The 17,830-nt window shown below is 40.0% G+C and overlaps 1 protein-coding gene across 1 annotated transcript; it reads left to right on the top strand.

Annotated features, from left to right (window-relative positions):
- Window positions 1-329: 329 nt before the first annotated feature.
- Window positions 330-14,749, top strand: LOC106601120 (transcription factor MafK-like). The gene is made up of 3 exons (XM_014193061.2): window positions 330-514; window positions 10,123-10,200; window positions 10,290-14,749. Exons 2-3 carry the CDS (start codon window positions 10,156-10,158, stop codon window positions 10,725-10,727), a joined length of 483 nt encoding a protein of 160 aa, XP_014048536.1. The 5' UTR covers window positions 330-514; window positions 10,123-10,155; the 3' UTR covers window positions 10,728-14,749.
- Window positions 14,750-17,830: the final 3,081 nt, after the last annotated feature.

Genomic DNA, 17,830 nt, shown 5'->3' with positions numbered 1-17,830 from the left:
TATGTGGGATAGGGATTCTCTCATAGTGATTTTGTCACCAGAAGAACAAACATTGTGCAATCATGGAATTATTGAATCGGCCTATAAAAAGCTAAAACATGTGCTGACATTGTTTGTGAAGTATTAACAGCCTATTTATAATTGGATAGCCATCATTAGTATAATAATAATTTAATCTACACATTATCTTGCTAATTTTCCCAAAAGTATTCGCAAACTGCGTCTACCGTCTATTTCTGGCTTCGCCTAGTTTCCCGCCTCGTTTACGTCAGCAGAAAGTTATTTTCATGAATGGAGGGGGCGGTCACGAGGAATTGGTGACGTGAATACTTGCGGAAGCACAGAGTGGAATGTTGATACATTGTTGTTGTTTTGTAGTTAATTTAGTACGGGGATACATTTCGGTTCGACTGCTGGACGCCTTTCAGAATTGCGACAAGTAACTTCCACCCGTATAGGACTGCAACTTCACAAGCTTTACGCTTTGCAGACTGAGAATATCCGCGTTCATAAGGTGAGGGTACGAGCGCTTTTCTGGGAGATGTTTTTACATTCCTCTCTAAAATTGCTGATGGTATCACGGTGTCAGATTCGATTTTACGCATGTATCAACAAGTAAGATCAGGCTTAACCAAACATTTAATGTACATGTTATCAACGTACTTGGTACATTTTATTTAGGCTTATCTTAACAATTTGAAACAGTTTATAAACGTTTATGGTTATTTGCAATTATTTTTCTGCTATATGGACACGTGTTGTAGTGTAACGCCAGGAATGAACTTATTTCACTATTGAAGTTGTTAAAATGTAACAATTTTAACAAATCGTGTTTTTCCGAATTGTTTCTATTTATTTTTTATTCCATCCATTTACCAATCGTAATATTTTGAAGGGTAATATGTTTTACTTCTGCCTCTTAATAACTTGATTAAGTGTAGTATTTGAGATCTTCGATTAATTACTGTATCCATATCGTTGTCCACATAGTATACGGTAGCCTACTTTTATATTTAGGACGTAAGGAAACAACACGTGGTCTGGGTTTTAGAATTCTGAGTCAAAGGGCATGGTGTGGGGATAGACCACCGGGAGAATAGTAAAGGACACAACAATAATGAAGACGGAGACGAGTTCTAAAACGTTGCCTCTGCTTCACACGATAGATTCTACGATCAAGGCCCTTAAGTGTATATATATATATTTTTTTTCCTTAAATGTATTTTATACTGTAGAAGTTAGGTTTATGTTCAGTTTATTTGATAGAATCTGCAATATACAGTGCCTTCAGAAAGTATTCACACCCTTGACCACTTTTTGTTGTTACAGCCTGAATTTAAAATTAATTAAATTGAGATTTCACTGGCCTATGACACACGATGCCCCATAATGTCAAAGTGGAATTATGTGTGCGCTGCTAAGGTATGCAATAGTATATTTTGGTAGACAGAATAGCAAAGACAGATGGTGCTCTTTGGTAAAAGGGGTACATTGGAATTATGTTTTTAAATAAAAAATAAAAATGTTTACAAGTTAAGTAAAAATAAAAAGCTGAAATGTCTTGTTATGGCATGCCTAAATACACTACAAAAGTATGTGGACATCTGCTTGTCGAACATCTCATTCCAAAATCATGGGCATTAATATGGAGTTGGTCCTCCTTTTGCTGCTATAACAGCCTCCACTCTTCTGGGAAGACTTGCTTCCATTCAGCCACAAGAGCATTAGTGAGGTCGGGCACTGATGTTGGGCAATTAGGCCTGGCTCGCAGTCAGCATTACAATTCATCCCAAAGGTGTTCAATGGGGTTGAGGTCAGGGCAGGTGAGTGAAGTTCTTCCACACCGATCTTGACAAACCATTCCTGAATGGCCCTCGCTTTGTGCACGGGGGCATTGTCATGCTGAAACTGGAAAATAGCATTTCATTTTGGGGGGGGGGGAAGTAAAAATAGGCAAATATATTTATAAAAGTCACCTTGTCCTAGAGAGATTTACACCGTTATAACTTCAGAGTGATGGGAAGCATGAGCACCACCATCAATCAGCCTACACCACTGTGCACACACCCGTCCGTAGTATGACAACAAGTGTTGCCATGTCAGCAAATGACTGCTGTCTGAACACAACTGATTTGAGCATTAAATCCTGCAGTGTGAACAAGGCTTTAGAGACTTACCCAGAAAGACACCGCTGTAATCGCTGACAGACAAAGGTGCTTTTACAAATTTATTCAGGGGTCTGAATACTTACAGTACCAGACACCTACTCATTCAATTTTTTTTTTTGACTAACTATGAAAAGACACACATGGAATCATGTAGTAACCAAAAAAGTGTTAAGCATAAAAATATATTTTAGATTCTTCAAAGTAGCCACTCTTTGCCTTGATGACAGCTTTGCACACTCTTGGCATTCTCTCAACCAGCTTCACCTGGAATGCTTTTCCAACAGTCTTGAAGGTGTTCCCACATGCTGAACACTTGTTGGCTGCTCCACTCTGCGGTACAACTCATCCCATACTATCTCAATTGTGGAGGCCAGGTCATCTGATGCAGCACTCCATCACTCTCCTTCTTGGTCAAATAGTCCTTACACAGCCTGGAGGTGTGTTTTGGGTCATTGTCCTGTTGGAAAACAAGTGATAGTCCCACTAAGCGCAAACCAGATGGGATGGCATATAGCTGCAGAATGCTGTGGTAGCCATGCTGGTTGTGTGCCTTGAATTCTAAATAAATCACTGACATTGTCACCAGCAAAGCACCATCACACCACCTCCTCCATGCTTCATGGTGGGAACCACACATGAGGAGATAATCCGTTCACCTACTGTGCGCCTCACAAAGACACGGCGGTCAGAACCAAAAATCTCAAATTTGGACTCATCAGACCAAAGGACATATTTCCACTGGTCTAATGTCCATTGCTCGTGTTTCTTAACCCAAGCAAGTCCCTTCTTCTTTTTGGTGTCCTTTTGGTGGTTTCTTTGCAGCAATTCGACCATGATAGCCTGATTCACACAGTCTCCTCTGAACAGTTGATCTTGCGATGTCTGTTACTTGAACTCTGTGAAGCATTTTTTTGGGGCTGCAATCTGAGGTGCAGTTAATTGCAGATTTCTGAGGCTGATAACTCGAATGAACTTGTCCTCTACCGCAGAGGTAACTCTGGGTCTTCCTTTACTGTGGCGGTCCTCATGAGAACCAGTTTCATCATACGGCTTGGTGGTTTTGCGACTGCACTTGGAGAAACTTTCAAAGTTCTTCAACTTTTCCGTATCACATTGACACTATGGGCTATTGTGTGTAAATGGGTGAGGGAAAAAAATCTAATCCATTTTGAATTCAGGCTGTAAGACAATATGTCGAATAAGTCAAGGGGTATGAATACTTTCTGAAGGCACTTTATCTGTCTAGTATGGTGCTGTGTCCGATTGAATACTACTCTAGACATTCCCAAAGACAAATTGTTAGTGCTGTATCAGTGATTTCAGTCTTTATCCTATACCCTGGTTTGACAGTAGAGAGAGGAGAGAGTGCCATAGTTGGCCCTGGTTCAGCAGAATCTCTTTTGGAAGCCGCAGTGTCACAGGCCAATATGAAATTGAATCTACGGGCCTGCTGTCAAAGCAATAATTTTTAGATGACACGCACACAAAAAAAGCTTGTTGCTATGCTGATTTTTTTTTTTTCTCTTCCTCCGTCCCATTGCTCAGCTTTATAAAATAAACAAAGAGAAAAATCCTTATCAATTTCATATTTTGGTGCTGATTGCATGTCTCCAGACTGGGATCATATTCTTGGACATTTGACCTTTACTGTCATTGTGATTTATGTGGAAAATATGAGAAAATATATCCTTTCTCATCCAAAACTTTCCACATTGTATGAGGGCCTTGAAATCTCATCTAAGAGGCTACCTATGCCCTGAGTCACTGTTGATGAGGTACAGTTCAAGTCGGAAGTTTACATACACTTAGGTTGGGGTCATTACAACTCGTTTTTCAACCACTCCATTAAAATTCTTGTTAACAAACTATAGTTTTGGCAAGTCAGTTAGGACATCTACTTATTTATTCACATCTATGTATTTCAAGGCCTACCTTCAAACTCAGTCCCACTTTGCTTGACATCATGGGGAAATCAGCCAAGACCTCATAAAATAAATTGTAGACCTCCACACGTCTGGTTCATCCTTGGGAGCAATTTCCAAATGCCTGAAGGTACCACGTTAATCTGTACAAACAATAGTACGCAAGTATAAACACCATGGGACCACGCAGCCGCCATACTGCTCATGAAGAAGACATGTTTTGTCTCCTAGAGATGAACGTACTTTGGTGAGACAAGTGCAAATCAATTCCAGACCAACCGCAAAGGACCCTGTGAAGATGCTGGAGGAAACGGGTACAAAAGTATCTATATCCACAGTAAAACGAGTCCTTTATCGACATAACCTGAAAGGCCGCTTAGCAAGAAAGAAGCCACTGCTCCAAAACCGCCATAAAAAATCCAGACTACGGTTTGCAACTGCACATGGGGACAAAGATTGTACTTTTTGGAGAAATGTCCTCTGGTCTGAAATAGAACTGTTTGGCCATAATGACCATCGTTATGTTTGGAGGAAAAAGGGGGAGGCTTGCAAGCCAAAGTGAACCAACCCAACCGTGAAGCACAGGGGTGGCAACATCATGTTGTGGGTGTGCTTTGCTGCAGGGGGGACTGGTGCACTTCACAACATAATTTTCCATCCTCATGATGCCATCTATGTGGAGATATTGAAGCAACATCAAGACATCAGTCAGGAAGTTAAAGCTTGGTCGCAAATGGGTCTTCCAAATGGACAATGACCCCAAGCATACTTCCAAAGTTGTGGCAGAATGGCTTAAGGACAACAAAGTCAAGGTATTGGAGTGGCCATCACAAAGCCCTGACTTCAATCCTATAGACAATTTGTTGGCAGAACTGAAAAAGCATATGTGAGCAAGGAGGCCTACAAACCTGACTCAGTTACACCAGCTCTGTCAGGAGGAATTGGCCAAAATTCACAACTTATTGTGGAAGGCTGCACAAAACGTTTGACCCAAGTGAGACAATGCTACCAAATACTAATTGAGTGTATGTAAACTTCTGAACCACTGGAAATGTGGTGAAAGAAATAAAAGCTGAAATAAATCATTCTCTCTACTATTTTTCGGACATTTCCATTCTTAAAATAAAGTGGTGATTCTAACTGACCTAAGACAGGGAATCGTTACTAGGATTAAATGTCAGGAACTGGGATACACCTTTGCCAAATGCATTTAAACTCAGTATGTAAACTTCTGACTTGAACTGTATATGTGGTGGTGACCTCCCACACCAAGTGCATCATATCCATGCTCTGTTATGAGGTTAATATGTGGCTTGGTTCCCAATGTGATGTCTGGAGGAGAGAGCGAGTCTATCATCTTCTGCTCTCTCACTTCCCTACCAATTATTTCAGCATGACAATATGGTGTATACATACTCATAATGGTTAATGATGCTCACAGTTTTCATAGTATTGAGTGTTCAGGGGGTGGAAGTACTCATTGTGGGTTTTACAGTGTGTTGTGAAATGACTGTGGTTACTGAAAAGGTATGACTCAAAAGGAAACCCAAGTCAGATATTTTTATGTGTAAAGCTCCTTTTAACTGTGAAACGTTTAACTTAATTTCCTTACTATGTGTTCTGATCATTTATTTCTAGAGACAAAGACCGTGTCATAAGAATTACATAGACATGACAGACAACCAAAATATTTACAGTACTGTATTACATGTACAGTTTAACATTCCCATTAACAAGTTTACACTGACGCATGGAGAGATATACATTGGCATCTCTCCACAAGTGCCCCTTAGGTGCCTGTGTTGTACCAACCACCAGGATCTGCACCCAGCCCATTCCTGCTTTTCTGGATGACTTCCTGGATCTCAGACCAATGCTCTCGCCACACTGTGGTCTGGGGTGTGGAGGGATCGTCTCGAGTAAAGTGCCTTGTTTTTGTAATTATGGTATTAGGTGGTATACAGTAAACAAGGAGAAATGTCCTGAACTTTCTCACTTTTACATCTGACAACTTGGGTACTCAGACTGAATAAGAATATTAACAACTTAATGGAGATCCGGGATTGGATTAATGACTCCTGAAATCCTTTGTTATTTGAAGTTGGAAAATGTAATAGTATTTTTTTTTTCATTGTTATTCAATGTGTACTATGGAATGGCTTTAGTTAGGTAATAACTGGACAGGTTTGTCTTTGTTGTGTGCATACTTGACATTCTTTTGAATTCCTATGTCCCCAGTTGGAAAGTCGCTTCGCTCAGATATCTACCTCTCCTCCCTTTTCCGCAAAAAAGTTCCGGCGGTTATGCCAGCCGTTTCCTGTACGTGATTTTCCAGGAAACGTCAGTTTGGGAGGGTGTGATTCCCTGCCGCTTGTCCTAGTTCTTACCAGTAAACAGCATGACTCATGGCTCGGCTATGCTCTCCATTTCCTTTACATAACATCCCTCCAAATGTGCTGCGCTGGAGTGCAGAGCAGAGTGCACCACCACAGCATAGTCTGAAGGCTCTCTCCTCCCCAACTCCCTGAGAAAACAGAGGGGAGCTCCATCAAGCTCTCTCCTCTCTCAGAGGAACGTAGCGTGTCTGTTTCCACCGAACCCAAACTCCAAAGCTAATAGAAAAGTGAAGGAAAACAAGCAGCCAAGACAAGCCAACACTTCATCTATCACTAGGACCTGAGCACTCGGCTCTTTATTTTAGTGAAACGTCGGGCCCCAGAGCAGTACCTGTCATAACCCAAGCACACAGACTTGAATTTGAGCTGATGTCTGAATGACAAAAACTAAATGGAGTCACATTTCACACATTGTCTCTGGACTATTACCATAACAAGCCTGCAGTTTATTGGTTTGTTATTCTAGCCAGTTCACAATCAGTGCTTAAATAGGCAGTTATTTGTCCATTATTAATGGTTACTGCCTGGGCTGATACTGTGGTGCTGATTTAATATGCACCTTAGTAAAACTCATTCTGGAGTATTTTAGCAAAGCTTTAGACCTAGTTCTTGGCTCAAGCTTTGAGTAAGTCATTGATGTCAATTACACTGAATGACTAAACAACAAACTATGACAAAGGTTATGTTCACTTTTTCCAACAGAGTTCAATTGGGCAGAGAACAGTGATTATTAGCAGTGGGCTGCATCCGGAGCCTACAGTAATGTTGTCAGTTGTGCTTTGATACGATGAGTAATTTCCTCATGATCTGGACTACGTGAGCTGATGAAATATGGCGTTGAAATTATCAGGCCTTTCCTGTGGCCAGCAAATAGTTTATATTTTCCATCTGTTTAGCCACCACCTTGTGTGTAAATGTTCCCTCTCTCATAAAAACTTAAGTGTTGTCTAATTAAGTTATTTGATTAGAGATAGTACTACTCTGTATCACTGTTAGTCATCAACGCTTGATTCATTCTGTCTGTTAGACTTCGATATGAGACATCTGAATTCCAGACATTTGGAAGATTTTACAGCGATGTCTTTACATCTGAATAGACTAAGCTCCGCTTCCAGAGATGGGTGCATTACACAGGACATATTCTGAATGCATTTATCCTCCCAAATGAAACTTGGGGCCTCTTTCCTTTGTGTGTGTGCTCAGTCAGGAATGTGGTTCTGTTATCCACACTTCAGCCACATTCTATGGCTTTACTTTGAGGTCTTCTCTGACACGAGGAGAAGCACTCGAAAAGGGAAATAGTTTTCTGGAGGACCGTCAAATGTGCACAGTCAAAAGCGGTACTGAATTGTAAAATGTGCCTGTTGCTCATCCTGAAAGATGATCAAAACAGGGATTTGGCCTTGGAACATTACTGCTCGTTTCCTCTCTGGTAGGAGGAAAGCCGCAAAGTGGGACCTTAAGAGCTCGACCTTGTGCCATTTGAAAAAACAGAGGAGCACATGCAGAAGGAATTTGAAGGAAACAACGTGGCCTCAGCTGTAAAGCTTGAGCACCCCGTGTATGGAGAGGGAGGCCTTTTTCCATTTCATGATATTCGAGTCACACGGAATATTACCCAGGGTCTCCCCCTTGATGCAACAGTTCAAAACAGGCTCTTTCAGCCAACTCGCTGGAACATTGTCTTACATTTTTGGCTGGCCGTGCAGTGCTTGATTCAAAGTTGCAAACCCAAATGAATTTCAAATGAGGTTCAAAAGGGATGGCCAAAACAAGTAATCAGACGTGATGGTTCACCGAACATGTTTTCATGTGGTTCTTAAATCCACCCAAAACGGAAGAATCTCTTGGTTTATTTTCCAAGTTAGGATTGTGTGAGTGTACACTCTCCACGTTCATGTATCCCTTCATTACAGAAACATGCGGCCAGGCATAGGCTGTACCTCCGGTGTGGTTTTACAAAAAGACAAAACAGATGGATGACTAAGAACTTATTAGTGATATGTTCTGCTTCAGTGCCAAAGCCAGTGAACTTTCCATTATCATCAGACCAATCAATTGGCATTCTGCCCCTTTCCACTTAGGAGCTCTAAGACTTTCGATGCAAGAACAGTATTTCTATTGTAGATACAGTGCAACCACTTCAGCTCTTCAACACAAGGTCAACCCAGCAACAGCTGTCAGAAACTGCTGTGATCAGCTGTCTATATTTATTTCCAGGGGCATGAGATGAACTTCCCTAAAGGAATAGTCATTAAAACCTCACCCTTTGGGTTGTTGTGTCTTGTTCGAGAAAGTGCAGCTCAAAGCGCCGGATGGAATATTTGGCCTCTTAGTAAGGTATCGCTTATCACATGTTCACCTAAATTGTTTAGCTGGCAGAATTTTGTGTCAGCAGCACAGTGAGCTAAATATATCCAACAGCGTTAAATAAGGGCATGTAGCAGCTCAGGAAAGCCAAGTGTAATACGAGCCAGACAAGCAGACACAAGTCCTAAACGAAATAGAGTACATTGTCTCACTACAAAAATATACCCATGACTGTAAGGGAAACTATTCCTCTGTCACACGATCTTCAGGAATTTCCCACATATCTACAGGACTGTAAAGTTCAGTATGACCATAAATGTAAGCTTGTGTTTGTTGGGTAGTTTTACTGTTGACATAGAACATATGTTCTGTGTTATAAAGAGGAGACTCATATGGGTCAATGTAGGCCATGTTAGGTTGAATAGTACTGTATCTAAATGGAAGAGACTATGTATTAGGTCTGAGGGAAATTAAAAATAGGAGCCCATGTTCAGAGTTTGAGACTGTTATTGTACACACTCCCTAAACTATTGGTGGTTTATGAGACTGTTATTGTACACACTCCCTAAACTATTGGTGATCCTCACTTAGTTCTTCAAACGGACCTGCCCTTGTAATGTCTACCATGTGTATGACAGGGTTATGAATGAGACTTGTTTACCCTTTGGCTGACCATGTGACTATACTCCCACACCCATTTGCAGGGCGTTTCCATGGCAGCCGTAGCCTAGGGAGCAAGTCAAGGTGCTGAAATGGAGCCTTGGGAGAATGTGGACTTTTATTCACAGTCAGGCGCACAGCAGTCTCTCTCTCTTTGGCCATGGCAGCAGTCTCAAAGGCATGTGTTTCACTGTAGTGTTCAGATAGGTATTTTTCTAAAAACAACTTTGACCAAAATAGCCCATGCCCATTTTCTAAGCAGAGGGCTCAGACAAAGCTGCGTGGTGATAGCTGACCTGTTTCTATTCTTGCGGTCTTGCTATGGTCTAGTGAACTACATTGTGAGGGCCCTCCCTACAGCAGCAAGTAAACAGGTTTGCCCAACAATCTTTCAGTGTGATGCTGACCTCTGCTGGCAGTCTCTGTTACTAGAGAATCTACTGAGCTGGTTACAGATGACTAACTAACTCCGGAATGTTGTTGTGGGATCTCTTCAATAGATTTCTTGGGAAAGGGGAGTGGCTTCTTTGGATGGCTGTATCTGAATTTGGCTACACTCATAACCGACACTTTAATTTCACAACGAATACACTATAATATGTATACAAATATATTTGAATTCATTTTTTTTATTCCAATCACAATTTTCCCTTCTTTGTTTTGCAGTGTGACATCTGTGGGATTCTGGCCAGTTTATGCATGCAGGGTATGACGACTCAGTTTAAAGCAAACAAGACTTTAAAGGTAATTTTGTATTCGTACACTGTATCTTTAATGTGAATGATGAGTTCAGGAAAGGGCCAGACTCTCATCAATGGCTGTCTCTCTTGCAGGTTAAGAAGGAGGTGGGTGAGAATGCCCCGGCCCTCAGTGATGACGAGCTGGTGGCCATGTCGGTGCGCGAGCTCAACACACACCTGCGCGGGCTGACCAAGGAGGACGTGGTGCGGCTGAAGCAGCGGCGGAGGACCCTGAAGAACCGCGGCTACGCCGCCAGCTGCCGCATCAAGCGGGTCACCCAGAAGGAGGAGCTGGAGAGGCAGAAGCAGGAGCTGCAGCACGAGGTAGACAAGCTGGCCCGGGAGAACGCCAGCATGAGGCTGGAGCTGGACGCCCTGCGCGCCAAGTATGAGGCCCTGCAGTGCTTTGCCCGGACTGTCACCTGTGGGCCTCTCTCACCAGGCAAGGTGGCCACCACCAGCGTTATCACCATCATCAAGTCTACAAACAACCACAACTCCAGCCCAACCTCCTTCTCAGCCCCCTCCTAATGCTGACAGGACTGGGCTCTCGTCTCCCCGTCCCGCCTGGTCCTTACCGGTTCCGACCTGATCCAGCCTGAAACCAATGGCACCCGACCCATGCTGAGAGGAAGCTCAGTAATTCGACTGAGGGAAGGAGGTGGGGTGGCCACTAGCTCTGTGTGATGATGACAACATGATGCTGCATTCATCCTCTACTCTCTTTCTCTCACATACTGTACATAATCTACATTGTCTGTGCACTGTGCTACAACCTCCCCAGCACCGGCAGGGCATTGGGCCTCTGACTGATGGCCGAGATTAGCTCATACTACAGTGCGAGTGGGTACTTGATATTATACCCCGTGATGGCAGCACTGGTCTGAGACAGCTCTGATGCCTGTGGTATCTTGCATTTACAGAGTATAAAGTAATATATTATTGTAATAATTACCGTATTAATACATTATGAATATTTAAAATAACAACAAAAAAACGCTGATCTAAGCCTAAAAGCCTTCTTTCTTCTGTATATGAGAGCATATACTAATGTCTCAATGAAAATTGAGGCATTGAAGCTTGCCTTAAACTGATCTAGGAATGATCTCTCAGTAATATTCAATTTTTTGTCTCTCATACAATATGTTCAATATTTTAAGCTTCTATATTTCCAATTTCAAGGGCAGCTTGAAAACCGTTAAAAAAACAATATATATTTGATAACTGACCAAGCATGTTTAGCTGGATGAACCAGGCCCTTTTGACATTGGAAAACTTTTATCTGGTTTAGACTGTAGATTAGACTTGCAGGTATATAGCATTATAGCATAGCCTACATAAAAGAATACAAACATACTCATGGGTTATCCTCCTTACAGCTGTGAGGAACTAAATCTACAGTACAAGTAAAATACAAATTAGGCTACATCAGACAAATGACAGATCATTGAACGACACTTACTATGAAACTGTTAGATCACAGTGTAAAAGTACCAAAATCACTTGCTTTGCAAATGTTAAAAATCATATAGCTGCAAATTTACATCTAAAATCATAGGACACCTGAAGCATCTTCTTGGGAAATACCGCAGTCCATTCTGGTATTGCTTTAGCAATGGGAGATTGTATGATGCTGATCATAGTTTGTGGTCTATCCCAGAATTGCTAAAGTTGCAGACAGTTTATAACTATTGCCAAGGGTGGCATATTTATTTTATGTTATTAAGACAAGCACTTACCTATGATCTTTTGCCTCTGAACTTTCCTCTCCATGCTATGCCATATTTCATGGTAGGTAATCCATATTGGATGTAGTGATAATGGGAGCTGCCTTGACAAATGAAATGCAATTCAATGAATTCCTGTATATTACAGACTTAAGCTAGAGCCTTTTAGTTTCAATGCAAGAGAAGGAAAATCGAAGCTCTCAACTGCCTCCTGTCACTTTACATTGAGAACTCCGTCCTCTTAGAAATCATTCCTACTGTTGGGTTGTTTGAAAGGGCTGCTGCCGGTGTTGGTAACTCAAACAGTAGACATTGAACATAAATGCTTTTGACACAGACTCTTGGGTAATAGGAATCCTGGTATAAAAAAATAATAATAAAAAAAAAACTCTAGGAATGGTGTCATGACCAAATCCAATGGCACATTGGCTTCAAATGTTACCCATAAACACACACAGGTTGAGTATGCTTTTTGAAGGTTATAAGTTTCAGTTCTAGATAATTATCTAGAATCTATAGTTCTTGCATTTCAGCACTTATCAAAGTTTGTCACGAGTGAAGTCTAGAGTTGGCTATTGTCAAGGTTTTCTCTTACCCCAGTGGACATGACTTTTCCTCTTCCCCTGTTTCTTAGCTGTAAAGAGCACTAAGGGGGACTTTGCTGCTGCATGGCTCTCTGCTTTTTCAGGCAGGGCCATTGCTGTGCTCTTATCATTCTCATGTTGTGTTTTCATTTGATATATTTGTTGTTATACCTTAATTCCCATGTTTTTATATATGTGTGTATTTTTCTATAATTGTGGCTTTATTATAGGGATATTAAATACCTGGGAATGGTGTGATCTTGTAATCGTCCTCTGACGTTAAATGATTCTTCTTTTCTGGCCTATCTCAGCAGGCTAGTTGAATTATTATCTATAGCATCAATTAAATCATAAGGAATCTATTCTGCTGACTTTATAGTTGTATTTGTGTCTTTTTAAGGTCAGTTCATAATTATTACATGCAAACTACCCTCGGCTAGTCTCCAAATTAGGCTGTCTGTGTTTACAGTCACAACTGTTTTAGAGTAGGTGGATTGGGTATATTTTGGTAGGAAAGACTTACTTTGGTAGCTAATTGCCATATGCCCACATGCTATTATAAGGAAGTTACGTTTGTATCACATTGCTAAACTCCAAGACTTTTGACGTTTGAGTGCTTTTGTGACAGCTATGAAACAGATAAGTATTACAATTTGGAGGAGAATATACAGCAGAATGCTAGTTATGAAATGAAAGTTGAGGAAGTGAAAACACTTGAATTATTTAGCACCCTTTTCTGAGCTTTACACTGACCTCTGCTGGTAGTCTTTATAAATGCTGTGAATAAGCACATTATTATTGACCAAATTGTTTTGGAGACTTGCAATCCAATTGCATATCAATTTATAAGACTTTTATCCATTTAGTTATTGCTTTCAATTTCATTCAATTCTGTTATAAACAAAGCCACAATACTGTCTATATATTATTGTATGACTCATATTCGAGTGCAAAACATATACTTTTGTGTCAAAATAAACATTCAACAAAGTAGATGAATTTCTGCTTTGAATTCCAAGCTGCTTTTTCCTCCCTAGTTGTATTGAAACTCACTAAAGGTTCATACTCCATCTACACATGGCTCTGCCAGCTGAAGATGGAGTATGGAAGCACTAGTAGTTATGCTCTTCCTGCACAGCAGGTGGCAGTGTTATCCCTCAGTACCCTCGATCTAGAAATAAAGAACTTTGCTCCTAGAGTTTGATTTTACATTGACGACGGCAAATTCATATGCAGGGCACTGTAACGAAACTGCTAGCAACTAGAGGGCAATGTAGATAAGATGTATTTCTGCCATGGTTGATTGCATCTTCTCTGATATGAGCCATTATAATGAAACGGTAAGGAATTTGGATAGATGGTTCAGAAACCAAGTGGGCACTTTTAAATGTTTATCTTGTACGTTTTGCTATATGTTGCCTTTTAGACTGGCGTGGTTAAATTATTGTATATTCTTCACCTGATTTATATCTACGGTATGTTTTATGTAGGCCTACACATCTTTCCTATATTTGCTCTGTCAGTCCTACAAGCTATTTACCATAAACGCACATAGAACATGCATGTTAAATGTCCTATGTTCAGCAGATGTACTTATAAATTCTTTAAAAAAAAGTTCCATGACATATAAAGTATGCTGCTCCAAATTAGTACTTTGTATACGTCAACATTCAAATGAGTAAACAAGGTGGTGGTGGGTGAAAGAATAACAGTTGTAATACAATGGATGTTATACTTTCACTCAACATCTTCCACCTTGTATCACACAATTGTATGTTAACTATAAAATAGTTATCGTGTGGACTTTCACAATGAATGGGATCTCAAATTTTAATGCACAGCCACGACACTAGATTAGATGCTAATTTGTCTAGTTTGTGGTAGTTAATGAGGCATGATGATAGTTCTATTATACCGCTTTCTAGCTGATGGTGAGTGAAAATAAAATAATGAGGGAACACTTTGAAGAGAATCCGTACCCTTCGTGACCTTTCATTACTCTGCTACTAGTATGTATTTTATTTCAACTTCAATATTTATGTGATTGATTTTCCATAATTTGTATTTTCAACATCTAAATTATTTTATTTACATTTTGCGTTAATGAAATACCCTCCTGTACAAATAAAATACTTTTTGTCTCTGTTTCGATTGAAAACAAGGCGATAAATTATTCCTGTAAATAGACATCTGCTGTGTCTGTTTTTGTACTTTTAAATAAAGCTTTTTTCCTCCCAAAAAATTGTCTGTTTAACTCCTTGAATGATTTCAAACAGTATAGGGTGATTCCTCACGAAACCAGGACAAAAACAGACCATGATTTTGGGGGATTTTTACAAACTTTAATCCATAGAAAGGTCCTGTGTGGGAAGGATTATGACAAATATTTGACATTTGTATCAAAGCATAATAGAGAAGTAATGAATCAGGGGCGAAAATCTGATATCAACTTTGGAGGGGACAATTACATGAAATTTTCTCAAGAGCAATTCCTGAGGGGGACACCAAAAGTAGTGCTGTAACACATAGCCTACATTGTAATATGGTAAATGTATATTGAGGAACCAAAGAAATAAGGTGTTTGCCGTACTCCTAACTACCGGTACCCAAAACTACACAACTAATCACAACAGCAATACCATTGCCTTTAACAAATCTTAGTTCAGTCACCAGTTTAAGTTGAGAGTGGGGGTATCCATGGCATTTTCCAATTATGTTCCTATTTTACAAGTCAAAAAAATTGAGAACCTTTCATAATGTTGCCAAACAAAGACTCAACAAACTTACCTGAAACTCCCTGTCTCTGCCAGTCTGTCCCTGCATATCTGTCCCCAACTCTGCTGTCTGTGTGCCATCTGTTGCCTGCTCTGCCTAATGACATCATTGTGAAACATTTCCATTAGAATTTCATTTCTTTCTTATGAACATTTTATCAACTAGTCTTTGAGATATTAGGCTACTAGGGTTCTTACTTTGCGTTTTGGTGGACTGAAAAATACTCTGATGTCCGTCTTTTTTCTGCCATTTTTCCACCTGGTTGGCTACACACACACAGTATGTAGGTTATTTACAGTAGGAGATGGGATTCTATCATCTTATCTTCTATCATTCTATATGGGCTTCGATCTAAAAGGTAGCTAGCAAATGTGAAACGGATTGCAGTGACAAGAGTTGACAGCTGTATGAGTTCACCATTTACACAACATATGCTGCAACCTTTTGTAATTTTAATCGTTTGTTTCATATTGGCTGGCTTCTAACAATAGCTGAATTTGCAAAGCTAGCGAGCACCAATTCAGTGGTGTTTGCTATAATCTTTGCTACCCAGGTTAAATAAAGGTGAAATAAAATATATAAATAAAAGTTCCCTTGCGACAATTTAGCTTTTGCAACGAGACCATTAAATATATTTAAAACAATGGTAGAAGAGAGTGTAGTTCTGTTCAGTTTATCACTAACCTTATCACAGGGACTTTGAATCACTAACTTACATGCATGCTGATCTTGGAATAAATTGACGATAGCAAAGATTCCATCTTTGACGACGCCACATAAATGGAATAGGTACTAGCTAGCTTAATAGTTAATATTTGCGTGCTAGCTCTGCATATTCAGCTAGTGTGTGTGCGCGATTGACTGGATTAACCTCACGTCAGTTACGTGCATTGAGTGCCTTTCAGACAGTAGATACGACCTCTACGTTACCTCGCAAGCTAAGGAACTGGCAGTGGATCAAACCATTGTGAGGCAAAGGGTGGGGGGGTCGCAATCTTTTGAAACTTAAAAACGTGCTATTAAGTGTCTATAATCAGCACAATTGCTTTCATTGCATATTATTAATATTATTTAAATTACATAGTTATGTTTCAGTGATATATTGGGGGGGGACAAATCATATTTTTCCCAGGATGGGGGGGTCGTGTCCCCCCCGTCCCCCCCGTGATTTCCGCCCCTGTAATGAATCAATGTCGGCATATTTATAACAATTTGGCCTTCCCAGGTCTCCTTTAAAGGTGCTACAAATAGGATTTGAGTTTTTTAGAATTGTTGCATTATAATTTCAGAAAATGTCCATAATATAAGTGGCCAATGTAGAAATCGCTGTCATATCCTGGTTACAAATATTCTACACGGTTTGCTCAATTTCAGTAAGTGTTGTAAGCGTTACCAACTGAGAGAATGTGAAAATGGACAAAAAATAGCCACCTTCTGTTGGTGATTTTCAGGATGTGCAGCGATACAAGTTAAAGGAGGGCTGTGATTGGTTACATTTTCTACAGAGAAATTGGTACAGTAGGCAAAGGGCCATAACTTTAAAACTAGCAGTGATCCCACTCTGGAAAAATGATATGCCCATAAAGTATATTATGCTCAACGATATATAGAAATATTTGCCAAATAAATAATTGCATGTTTTCTATATTCATGTTTATATTTTTCAATATTAATACATTAATGTAAGAAAAATCTAAATACTACCCATATATTCAGAGCAAGCAAGTAAAGCTTTATTTGACAAATATTTGCTTTATGGAGTTGGTATTATTTCTCAATTACGCTTTTAGATACAAATGTCAAATAAATGTCAACAATCCTTCCCCCAAAGGACCATTCTATAAAGTAGATTAGATTTCCTTATTTTTTAAAAATGTACTGGTTAAATGAGAAATCACCCTTTAATCTACAATGAGGTGCTGAGAGAAGGACAGTGTACTGTCTAACCATACTCCCAAGTACTTGTATGAGGTGACTACCGCAAGCTCTAAACCCTCAGAGGTAGTAATCACACCTGTGGGGAGAGGGGCATTCTTCTTACCAAACCACATTACCTTTGTTTTGGAGGTGTTACCTAATTAAGGTAAGACAGTAATTCTGCTCATACACTGAACAAAAATACAGTGCATTCGGAAAGTATTCAGACCTCTTCCCTTTTCTACATTTTGTTATGTTACAGCCTTATTCTAAAATGGATTAAAAAAATTCAAGACATCAATCTACACACAATACCCCATAATGACAAAGCGCACGTTTTTTTAAAAAATGTTTGCAAGTGTATAAAAAAAAAAAACTGAAATACCTTATTTACGTGACAATTCAGACCCATTGCTATGAGACTCGAAATTGAGCTCAGCTGCATCCTGTTTCCATTGATCATCCTTGAGATGTTTCTACAACTTGATTGGAGTCCACCTGTGGTAAATTCAATTGATTAGACATGATTTGGAAAGGCACACACTTGTCTATTCAAGGTTCCACAGTTGACAGTGCATGTCAGAGCAAAAACCAAGCCATGAGGTCGAAGGAATTGCCAGTACAGCTTTGA

The sequence above is a fragment of the Salmo salar genome, chromosome ssa03, assembly GCF_905237065.1.
Source record: "Salmo salar chromosome ssa03, Ssal_v3.1, whole genome shotgun sequence".
Lineage (NCBI taxonomy): Eukaryota > Metazoa > Chordata > Actinopteri > Salmoniformes > Salmonidae > Salmo > Salmo salar.
The sequence above is the reverse complement of the archived record's forward strand: the minus strand, read 5'-3'. Positions and strand labels throughout refer to the sequence as shown.